We start from the raw sequence: 11,906 nt of genomic DNA, 5'->3' as shown, positions 1-11,906 counted from the left end.
CACTTTGACATGCTTTAGAATTGCTAGGTTGTCAGAAGCAGGGACCGAGCAATGGGAGCTCACCCCATCACGGGGATTCAAACCGCCGACCTTCTGATCGGGAAGCCCTAGGCTCTGTGGTTTATCCCACAGTGCCACCCACATCCCTCCCGAGAGGTAGAGAGGCCTAGACGGCCATATTCAGCCCTTTGGCCTGAGATTTACTATCCCTGCACTAACATGTGACTGGTGGTCTAATGACAGCTTGTCCACAAGTGCTTCAGGAGCGCAGGGGGTTTTGAACTCACAGCCTGGCCTCACATACATGAAGATGCCCTTCATGATCATTGGAGCTTCTGTGTGGAGGATCTTCATGGGGCTGGCCAATTAAGATGCACATAGCTGCAGTAGCTTGGAAACAGGGCTTCTGTGATTGTTTTACTGAGTGTAGTCTTCTCTTTTGAAGGATGCTCAGAGGGCAGCCCTCTCTTCAATGATGTCCTCTATTTGAGGGCTGTCCCAACTGTGACTGGTTTGTAGATCTGAAACCAAGAGATCCATGTTCCTTCCTTGCTGTGCTGGTCAGGGCTAATGGGAGTTGTAGTCCCACGCACCTGGAAGCCACCAGTTTGGAGAAGACTGGCACAGGCAGCATGTAGACAATGCTTTAAAATAAAGACACCTGACCACAATGTTATCATTTACTTGCTAAAGAAGGAAAATCTTTATTGCAGGCTGCTAGCCCATAAGATCACGGTTTTCTGTCTTGGTTGGTTTGCATGGAAGAAAGGCGCTCAAGAAAGCAGCAGTGACAGAAGCAGAGAAAAAAGGCAATTCTAACACGGCATTGTGGGTTTAAGGCAGAAATCTTCAAGCTCCTGATACCTTGGCATTGCTTCTTTCATGGCATGCATCTGCTATGGCATGCTTCGAAAGATTCCCCATGGGAATCTGAGATGGCTTATTTAATTGGCTTTTCTTCAACCGACTGGACGTGAGTCGAGACGACTTGATCACCAATTCTGTCTTCCACTATTGTCTTGATCACTCTTGTTTTTTGTACATCTGTGCAAGAAAGGAAATGCAGGCATTTAGGAGAGCAGTTATTCTTTTAAACAGGCAGATCATGGAGCTCTTATTTAAACATGGGGGGCGGGGGACTGTACTACTTAGAAACACAGGAAGCTGCCTTATAGTGAACCAGACCATTGGCCCATATAAGCCAGTATTGTCTATACTGATTGGCAGCAACCATCCAGGTTTTCGGTCTGCTTTCCCAGTTCTGCTTGGATATGTAGGGGATTGAACCTGGGATGTTCTGTATGTAAGGCAGATGCTCTGTCATTGTGCCACACACTCTGTGCCATCAATATCCCATTTGCCCAGAGTTGACCCACAATTCATAGCCCATGCAAATAGCAGCTTGGAGGGAAGAGGGTCAATGGGAGCAGCTGCAACCCTGATCAACCATCCCACTGGGCAATTTCTGAACTGGGTGACTGTGGCGATCACACACAGGGCCCCTGGTCTATTGACCCTGTGCCGCCACTGCGATTGCTTTTTCCGCTGCCACCAAGCCATATCTCACGGGGACACACGGAGTCCAGACAGTTGTTAACATTAACAAATAATCAAGTTTATTTTTAAATGCAGGAACAAGCTTATGGTTTCAGTTAATTTTTCTTAGATCTTAGTCCCTAACAACTTCAAACTGATTACTCCCAACTATCTATCAGACTCCACCTGACAATTCCTCTCACTCTCTCACAATACAACTCTACCAACCCACACCTAATCCTCCCTCTTCCTTCTCCAATTCCCAAACCTCAAATGACTTTCAAAGCCTCCCACTCTAACTTTTACTCCTCCCTTGCATTCCCACTGGCCAATCACATCACACTCATTTAACCCTTTCCTTATGACCCACCCTAGGAGGCAAACGCCACAGTGACCATCTGAGGTAAAGTTGTTATTACACTGGTGGCTCCTTAACATTGATTCTTTCTTCACCAGCACAACCCTGCCATATACGGAACTTTCTCAGTTTTGGTACTCCAATAGGCAATTTATCAGCACTATTTCACCCTCTGAAATTAGTAGCAAAATGAATGTGCATTTTAAACAAAAATAGAAATGTGCATTTTTAACAGAAAAATAAGAGCAACATGTATTACCTCTGCTGCTGCTTCCATATCTAGATCCTGAATCCTGGGAACTTTCACCACTAAATCCTCTGTCTGTAGATCCTGAGCTTCTAGATTGTGAATCTGCAGACCCAGAGCCTCTGGACTGTGACTGAAAGCTGGAAGTTTCGTGGACCCTGGATCTGGAGTCTGAAGAACCGGAAGATCCGAACCCTCTAGATCCTGTGGATCTCGAGTCTCCACTGCCAAAAGCTCTGGATCCAGAGCTGGAAGATGTCTGGTCTCTAGAACTTGAACCTACAGATCCTCTAGATCTAGTTTCTGAAGAGGTTCTTCTGGATCCAGATTCAAAATCACTATAAGAACAGTAAAAAACAAACAAACTTTAGACTTGGTTATAGGGAAAAAAGAGGGCTTCTGTGAATGTACATTTGACAGTACCAAGATCAGTAAAGGCTTTATTGTATATATTATGTGGGATCGAGATAAAAAAAGATGAGAAAAGGCAACATCTAGCTGAACCGTAATGAAGTTTGGATGTATTGAATAAGTGTGCTAATATCATTGTGGTTGGTTGGGTGCAGAAGTACTTCACACTCTTTCTCTCACAGCCCTTTCCCCCACTGTTGGGTAACTCTTCCTCAGCTGGTGAAAGTTTCCCTCCCCTGCAATTCCTGTATTTGCCCCCCAAGCTACTATTAAACTTTCTCCTAAGCTTAATAGAAGCATGGGTGGTGGTGGTCCATCAGAACTGTGGAATTTGGGTGGAGGAGGGAAGGTTTAAGACATTACTCTCCCTGCAATATCCCTTGTGCTGCTCACTGACTGGAGAACAGCTGACAGTGGTGGAAAGGGGGTTGGACTGCAGAAAAAGAGTTCCTCTTCTTGCTCCTCTCATTATCAGTAGGAGGATCTGTTTTATGGACCATGTACATGTGTGTATGTATGTGTATGTGTAGGGACGCGGGTGGCACTGTGGGTAAAAGCCTCAGCGCCTAGGGCTTGCCGATCGAAAGGTCGGCGGTTCGAATCCCCGCGGCGGGGTGCGCTCCCGCTGCTCGGTCCCAGCGCCTGCCAACCTAGCAGTTCGAAAGCACCCCCAGGTGCGAGTAGATAAATAAGGACCGCTTACTGGCGGGAAGGTAAAAGGCATTTCCGTGTGTTGCGCTGGCTCGCCAGATGCAGCTTTGTCACGCTGGCCACGTGACCCGGAAGTGTCTCCGGACAGCGCTGGCCCCCGGCCTCTTAAGTGAGATGGGCGCACAACCCCAGAGTCTGTCAAGACTGGCCCGTACGGGCAGGGGTACCTTTACCTTTACCTTTACATGTGTGTATATATGTATATATGTGTATATCTATCTATATCTATCATCCATCTATCTATCATCTATCTATCTATCTATCTATCATCTATCTATCTATCTATCTATCTATCTATCTATCTATCTATCATCTATCTATATCTATCTATCTATCTATCATCTATCTATCTATCTATCATCTATCTATCTATCATCTATCTATCTATCTATCTATCTATCTATCTATCTATCTATCATCTATCTATCTATCTATCTATCTCTATCTATCATCTATCTATCTATCATCTATCTATATCTATCTATCTATCTATCTATCTATCTATCTAATCTATCTATCATCTATCTATCTATCTATCTATCTATCTATCTATCTATCTATCATCTATCTATCTATCAATCATCTATCTATCTATCTATCTATCATCTATCTATCTATCATCTATCTATCTATATCTATCTATCATCTATCTATCTATCTATCTATCTATCTATCTATCTATCTATCATCTATCTATCTATCATCTATCTATATCTATCTATCTTTATCTATCTCTATCTATCTATCTATCATCTATCTATCATCTATCTATCATCTATCTATCTATCATCTATCTATCATCTATCTATCTATCTATCTATCTATCTATCTATCTATCATCTATCTATCTATCTATCTATCTATCTATCTATCTATCTATCATCTATGTATCTATCTATCTATCATCTATCTATCTATCTATCTATCTATCTATCATCTATCTATCTACTATCATCATCATCTATCTATCTATCTTATCTATTGTCCTATCTCTCTTGTCCAATGTGTCATAGAGGCTTTTTAACAAGCTCGTCTTTTGTTTCCCTATCTAATAACAGATTATACATTTTAAATAAAAGTTTTTCTTTGTTTTGTAGAAGTTCTTTTTCAAATTGTGAGCTTTGGTCCGAAAACCCATTTTTCCTGTCTATTTGAAACATTTCATGTATCTGATGATATTGTAGCCAGCCCGTAACATGGCTCCTTACACTTTCCATTGATTTCAGTTTAGGTTTCCCTTCTTTAAAATGCAGCAATTCCCTGTAGGTTGCCCACTGTCTATCCATATTAACTCTCTTAATTGTAATAGCCTCAATAAGAGATACAGTCATACTTCATGTTGCATCCACTTCAGTTACATCTTTTCAAGTTGCGTCCTGCAGCAACCCGGAAGTACCGGAACAGTTACTTCCGGGTTTCGCCGTTTGGGCACGTGCAGAAGCGCTAAAATGCACTTTGCGCATGCGCAGAAGTGCTAAATCGCACCGCATGCATGTGCAGATGCGGCGCTTCTGGATGCGATTGCTTCAAGTTGCGTATGTGCCTCCGGGACGGATTACATCCGCAACTCGAGGTTCCACCGTAACCATAAAGATGTTTTCCTTTCCAGCAGATTTTTATATTTCTCCCAAACTCTATACAAATTCTTCCTTAGAATATGGTTCATAAAACTTTTATAAATTTTTGCCTTCCCATACCAGAGACATGCATGCCAGCTGAATTTTAAATTGTGACCTTCTAAGTCCAGGATGTCTGCATTATCCAATGGGATCAATTCTTTTAACCAGCACAAGCAGGCTGCCTCATAATACATTTGCCCATTTCTGAACCAGAAATAGAAAGAAAGGGCATGTTTCTCGGAGACTATGCAAACTGACTGGAGAATGTGCATATTGAGAGCGGGAATGTCCAATTAAGCAATGAGAAACCAAGGGATGTGTGGACCCTTAGGCAAAGGAGAATCAAAGACATTTAGGAATGGCAGACTTCTACCACGTTCCTCAATTTTTTACCTGTCTCCTCCATCCAGCAGACTGCGGTAAGTCTCGATCTCATTCTCCAGGCGGATCTTGATATCCAGGAGCTGTTCATATTCTCTGTTTTGGCTTTCCATGTCTTCCCTGATCTGCACCACTTGTCCCTCCACATTGCTTATCACTCCTTGTATCTGGGAAAGTTCGCCACAGAATCTGCCTTCTACATCTGCCAGGGTGGCCTCCAGAGATTGTTTCTGATGAAAGGGGGGGGGGAAATGGAACATTGAAAGTTGAATAAAAAGATAATACGAGAACACAGATAATAAAAAACATAAACAAACAAATAGCCCTTCCCACAAACACATTTAAAAGATCATGGTATGTTTAATGGTAGGGCTGGATGCCACAAGGCCATGTGTGCCCTCTGTGTATATTGTCTATCTCTCTTCTTGTTTTAAACTTAAGGAAGGGTTAGAAAGGTATAAAGTAATAAGTAAAGAAAGATGCTAACTGTTAGCCCCAAAATGAAAAGTGAGCGAGGTCCCAACTGAAGAGGACAGGCAACTTAAGTTGACAGAATCTGCAGAACTTGCAGATTTAACACATAGAATAAGAGAGCAAGAAGAGCATACATTTAAAGAAGAGTGGAAAACATTTATTAAATATGTGGGAAATGACTGTATGCAGCTGAAAACACTGGCAGCCTTAAGATAAATTCAGCAGAGTAAATAATTTTTGACGGATGTAAAAGTGGAAAATTGATTTGAATGGTTATAGTAAAATATGCAGGGATGTATGATACACAAAATGAACCATGGAAAGAGAAGAAGGGAAGTCCCTGGATAGTTTAAAGTTTGTAAAATGTTTATTTGCAATTGTAAAATTGTAAAATAAAAATTCTCAAAGAAAAAAAGATGCTAACTGAACGAAAGAAAGAATTCTTATACCATAGACAATTGGGTTTGCAGTTCCATTTCTAGGCTTTGCAGTGTGTGTCTTAGTTCGGTAATCTCACTCTTGTTGGTGCTGGTCTCTTCGACGCTGGTGCTGATCTGCTTATTCAGTTCTTGACTCTGAAATAAAGCGATTAAAAGTGGGAGAGAGAGAGTTATCCAAAGGTTTTTAGTCAAATGAATAATTTTGCTTAAGGAAGAGTCCTCCGCGAGGTCAAAAGTGAGCATTTTCTGCAAGACAAAAAGAAGGCACCTTTTATCATATGTGGTGGAATTGTAAAGTGATAAAGGAATTCTGGGAAATGATATATAATGAATTGAAAAAAAAATGTTGAAAATAACCTTTGCTAAAAAAAACCAGAAGCCTTTTTGTTAGGAATTGTAGGTGCAGAGATACTGAAGGAACTGAAAAGATTGTTTATGTACGCTACAATAGCTGCAAGGATGATGCTTGCCCAGAGCTGGGAAGATGACAAGATGTCTACAAAGGTGGACTGGCAGATGAAATTAATGGACTATGCAGAGATGGCAAGACTGAACGGGGAAATCAGAAATCAGGAGGATCGAAACTTCAACAGGGAATGGGACAAATATAGATTGTATTTAAAAGACTACTGTAAACTCTTTGGCAGGTTTCTAATAACTCTTGCAATGATACATAGACTTTGGATACAATGGAGGATTGTAAATTAGATGGACTTACAATATGCAGTTAAAAAAAAGTTACCTTAAAGAGCCCACGGAGGGGAGGAGGGAAGTATTGAGATTCGGAAGAATCTTGTGTGGTTTTTTTATTACTTGTGATTATGAGTGTGAATGAATTTGTAAAGCCAAATGAAAACTATTGAAATAATAAAAAAGTGAGCCTTTCGGCCACCTACCTGTTCGTTGAACCAGGCCTCAATGTCTTGCCTGTTCTCCTCAGCGAGGGCTTCATATTCTCCTCTCATCTTATTGAGGAGGGCAGTCAGGTCAACTCCTGGGGCGGCATTCATTTGCACATCAATGCCTCCGGCCGTGGTATCAGTCACAGAGCTCATATCCTGCACCAATAAAAATGTTCTTTCAACACTTGCTGCAAGAGCAGGAAAATAAATCATTTTTTAAAAAATACCAGGAGTATCTCTGAGTAATTGTAATGTTTTCTAGATGACGTTGACTGGTTTCAATAGCTTTGCTTCTACTGCCCAGACTCCAGAGAGGTCTGTATCTGATCCAAAATAGATTGAGCAGGTGTAGGTGTGAGGACCCTCTTACCCAAGCATCCCCAAACTCAGCCCTCCAGATGTTTCGTGACTACAATTCCCATCATCCCTGACCACTGGGATGATGGGAGGTGTAGACCCAAAACAGCTGGAGGGCCGAGTTTCGGGATACCTGCTCTTACCATTTCATAGAAGCCTACTCCTAGGGGCCATGGGGCCTTGGCTGCCACAATAAAATATTTGTGGGGGGCGGGCCCTCACAGAGTTGATGGGCATTCCCATTCAAATGTTGTGTTGTGCACTGTGTCATGTGATTGATTATGTGGGGTGGGGCTTACCTGGGCCCCCAACAACTTTGGGGCCCCCAAAGTTGGCATCCCTGTACTATTTTGTATTCTGCTCCATCTTTTACCTGAAGTTTCTCCTGCGTAGCTAAAGCTTGATTTGGGCTCTGGTCTGTTTATTATCTATGTAAAGGTGAAAAGGCAAAGGACCACTGGACGGTTAAGTCCAGTCAAAGGCGACTGGGATGTGGCACTCATCTCACCTTCAAGCCACAGGAGCCAGAGTTTGTCCACAGACAGTTTTCTGGTTCATGTGGCCAGCTTCTGGCACAACGGAACACCGTGATGGAAACCAGAGTGCACAGAAATGCCGTTTACCTTCCTGCTGCAGTGGTACCTATTTATATACTTGCACTGGTGTACTTTTGAACTGCTAGGTTGGCAGAAGCTGGGACAAAGCAACAGGAGCTCACCCCATCATGCGAATTTGAACCGCCAACCTTCTGATCAGCAAGCCTAAGAAGCTCAGTGGTTTAGACCACAGTGCCACCCGCTCCCCTATTATCTATACAGGTAATGCAAACCAATACTATTAACTCCCACTGCAAGCACCCATTGCCCTTAAGATGTGTGTGTGTATATGTAAAGGTAAATACAGTGGTACCTTGGGTTAAGAACTTAATTCGTTCTGGAGGTCCGTACTTAACCTGAAACTGTTCTTAACCTGAGGTACCACTTTAGCTAACGGGGCCTCCTGCTGCCGCTGCATGATTTCTGTTCTCATCCTGAGGTAAAGTTCTTAACCCGAGGTACTATTTCTGGGTTAGCGGAGTCTGTAACCTGAAGCGTCTGTAACCTGAAGCATCTGTAACCTGAAGCGTCTGTAATCCGAGGTACCACTGCGTACACAAACACACACATATTGGACCTGACTTTAGGCATTACTGAGACCTACATTACCTCTTCATGAGTCTTCTTCATATACTCGAGCTCCTCAGTCAGGCTTTCAATCTGCATTTCAAGATCGCCCCTGCTCATGGTTATCTCATCTAGGACCTTACGGAGGCCATTGGTGTCAGCTTCAACACTCTGGCGGAGAGCCACATCATTGTCGTACCTGGAGCAAAATGGATTAAAAAGGTTGTCAGCAGATCAAGTGGGAATCATCTGAACACAGAGAGGGAAACATGTTTCTTCTCTGTGGGTGTTTTCTTCGATGCCTTCATCAGTTTTCTTCACGGTCGGAGGCAACAATGCTTCTGAAGACCAGTTGCTGGAAACCACAGGAGGAGAGAGGTCTCTTGCGCTCAAATCCTGCTTGCAGATTTCCCACAGGCCACTGTGGGAACAGGATGCTGGACTAGATGGGCCACTGGCCTGATTCAGCAGGCTCTTCTTAAGTTCCTATATTATTTTAAAGGTAAAGGGACCCCTGACCATTAGGTCCAGTCATGACCGACTCTGGGGTTGGGGCGCTCATCTCGCTTTATTGGCTGAGGGAGCCGGCGTACAGCTTCCGGGTCATGTGGCCAGCATGACTAAGCTGCTTCTGGCGAACCAGAGGAGCACACGGAAATGCCGTTTACCTTCCCGCTGGAGTGGTACCTATTTATCTACTTGCACTTTAACATGCTTTAGAACTGCTAGGTTGGCAGGAGCAGGGACCTAGCAACGGGAGCTCACCCCGTCGTGGGGATTCGAACTGTCGACCTTCTGATGGGCAAGTCCTAGGCTCTGTGGTTTAACCCACAGCTTTATGTTGGGGCTATGTGCTTGCATATCAGGTTTTAAAGAAGGTGTGGTTATCAGTGGTGTTTTTGTCACACATATGAACCAAACCTGGAATTAGCTAAGCACTCAGCTAAATTTATGATGTGAAATTAGGACTGAAGCCCTATAACCCTTGGGAGTAAGCTCCACTGAACTCCATGGGACGTACTTCTGAGTAGACATGGTTGGGGCTGTGCTGGAGCATAGAAATGCAATTCGTTGGCTGGTGGGTATGAATTTGTTCCACCCAAGCATACAGTAAATGTACTGTATTTACACCTCATGGGATATGCATGCTGGAGATCTCACAACAGGCTGGTTTTTCTGCTCTACATGAATGCTTCAGCAAACATCTCCACCAGGATGTGGAGCAGATGCCCATTTTGTCCCACTTACTTCAACTTGAAGTCAGCAGCAGCCAGCCTAGCATTGTCAACTTGCAAAATGAGGCCCCCATTGTCTGTAATTGCAGCAATTATCTGCAAAAGAAAGAATCAGTAATTAATATATAATTGAATGTTGGATTCGGACATGCAGTAAGTTCCTCTCCCAACTCATTCACACACATTTAAAGCACTACTATGATACCACTTTAAATAGTCATGACTTCCCCCAGAGAAATAAACTACAGTGCTGTTAGAAATTTCTACCCAATTTTAATTTGTACAGTAAATATTATTTAGCACCATTAAGAATAGGATGGATTATGAATTATGTTACATATCTTAACTGTCTCCTTTTGTTGTGGGAAGTCAAGACAAGTCTGCTTAATTAATGAGGGGAATATATAGTATTAAATAGACAGATGAGAGATATACGGGTTTTAAAATGACATCATTTCTTCTCTTTCATATAGTTAGAATAGATTTTGTCTAAAGCTAAGCATCCAATAAGTTTAAGGAGTTTTTTTTTTATTAGAGTGGAAGAATACTAACAAAAAAAACCCCACAGAAAAGTAGGTAAATAAAATTAATATTTCAGCAATAAATGACTGGGGAGCTGGAGCTACTCCTCTATGAGACCTCTGGGTATAGGGCAGTATATAAACTCAGTTTATAATAATAATAATGTGAGGGTTGGGGGAATAAAAGTATGCCCTTTGTCAAAATGGATCTCACCTTCCAGGGGTGTCTCTGAGAAAGGGCTGAAACTCAGTGATAGAGCATCTGCTTTGCATGCAGATTCAATCCCTGGCATCTCCAGAACGGACTAGGAGAGACGCCTCTCTGAAATCATGAACAGTCACTATCACTCAGTGTAGAGAACACCAACATAGTTGGATGAGTAGCTTGGCTAAGTGTAAGGCACCTTCCTATGTTCCCGTGTCTCCAGCTATTTCCTAGTTATTAAGGGCCATTCGTCTGTAATTTCCTTAATATATGTTTCTGGCAACTTGGCTTGCTGACCATTAAGGGACCTAAGCAGTCCCTCTGGCCCCATTAACTGTCTCCTGCCCCCCTCCACCTGCAAATTCGCACCATAAATACAGCTGTACCTTGGTTTTTGAACAATTTAGTTCTCGAACATATTGGCTCTCGAACGCCGCAAACCCGGAAGTGACCATTCCGGTTTGCAAACTTCCTGCAGCCAATCAGAAGCTGCGCTTTGGCTTCCGAACGTTTTGGGAGTCAAACAGACTTCCGGAACGGATTCCGTTCGACTTCCAAGGTACGACTGTATAAGCCTTGTGAATCGAACCAATGCAGCAAACAAAGCCCTGTGACATATCTGCGTGGCTTGTTTCTTTCCATACCTGCGCCCTAAGGTCATCGATGACTGCGTAATACTTGCTGTAATCCTGTTGCTCTCCGCCTCTGCTGCTTCCTCCAAACTTCTCATACCATTCTGCAATCTTCTTCTCCAGGTCACTGTTCGCCTCCTCCAGCGCTTGGACGTTGTTCAGATAGGCTGCCAAGCGGTCGTTGAGGTTTTGCATCGTCTGCTTCTCGCCGCCGGAAAGGAGTCCGCCCTCGCTGCCCCCGAAGCCGTTAAAGCCCCCGGCCGAGCCACCTCCAATGGCGCCCCACCCAGCACTTGAGCCCCAGGACCCACCAGCACCACACGACATGCCACCAGAACTCCATCTCCCTCTATTCTCAGACATCCCATTCATACCGCACATGCCCCCGCCAGAGCCCCAGGCGCCGCCACCACAGCTGGAGCCTCCACCAATGGTCCTTCTGCTAGATCCACCGCTGAAGCTTGAGCTTCCACCCAAGCCCCTGCCGCTTGATCCACCACTGAAACTGGATCTTCCACCAAAGGCCCTGCCACTAGATCCACCGCTGAAGCTGCATGCTCCATGGCTAGACATCCTTGCTGGTCCTCTGCTGCTGCTGCTGCTGCTGCTGCGGGAAGAAGCGGCTTGTCTGGAGGACTGGCTAAAGAAACTCATGTTTGCAGCACAATGTACAGAGGACCTTCCCTGTGCAGAAATGCAGTGATGGTGACCTCG

General features: G+C 43.7%; 1 protein-coding gene across 1 annotated transcript; it reads right to left on the bottom strand.

Moving 5' to 3' along the window:
- Nucleotides 1–758: 758 nt before the first annotated feature.
- On the bottom strand, nucleotides 759–11,519 carry LOC128400071 (keratin, type I cytoskeletal 10-like). Its single transcript, XM_053362050.1, has 9 exons — nucleotides 11,205–11,519; nucleotides 9,848–9,930; nucleotides 8,642–8,798; nucleotides 7,067–7,235; nucleotides 6,187–6,305; nucleotides 5,276–5,493; nucleotides 2,299–2,338; nucleotides 1,538–1,562; nucleotides 759–1,044 (listed from the first exon to the last, which is right to left on the bottom strand). The coding sequence occupies exons 1-9, from the start codon at nucleotides 11,517–11,519 to the stop codon at nucleotides 941–943; spliced, it is 1,230 nt and encodes a 409-aa protein (XP_053218025.1). The 3' UTR covers nucleotides 759–940.
- Nucleotides 11,520–11,906: the final 387 nt, after the last annotated feature.

Source organism: Podarcis raffonei, chromosome 13, assembly GCF_027172205.1.
Source record: "Podarcis raffonei isolate rPodRaf1 chromosome 13, rPodRaf1.pri, whole genome shotgun sequence".
NCBI classification, from domain to species: domain Eukaryota; kingdom Metazoa; phylum Chordata; class Lepidosauria; order Squamata; family Lacertidae; genus Podarcis; species Podarcis raffonei.
The sequence above is the reverse complement of the archived record's forward strand: the minus strand, read 5'-3'. Positions and strand labels throughout refer to the sequence as shown.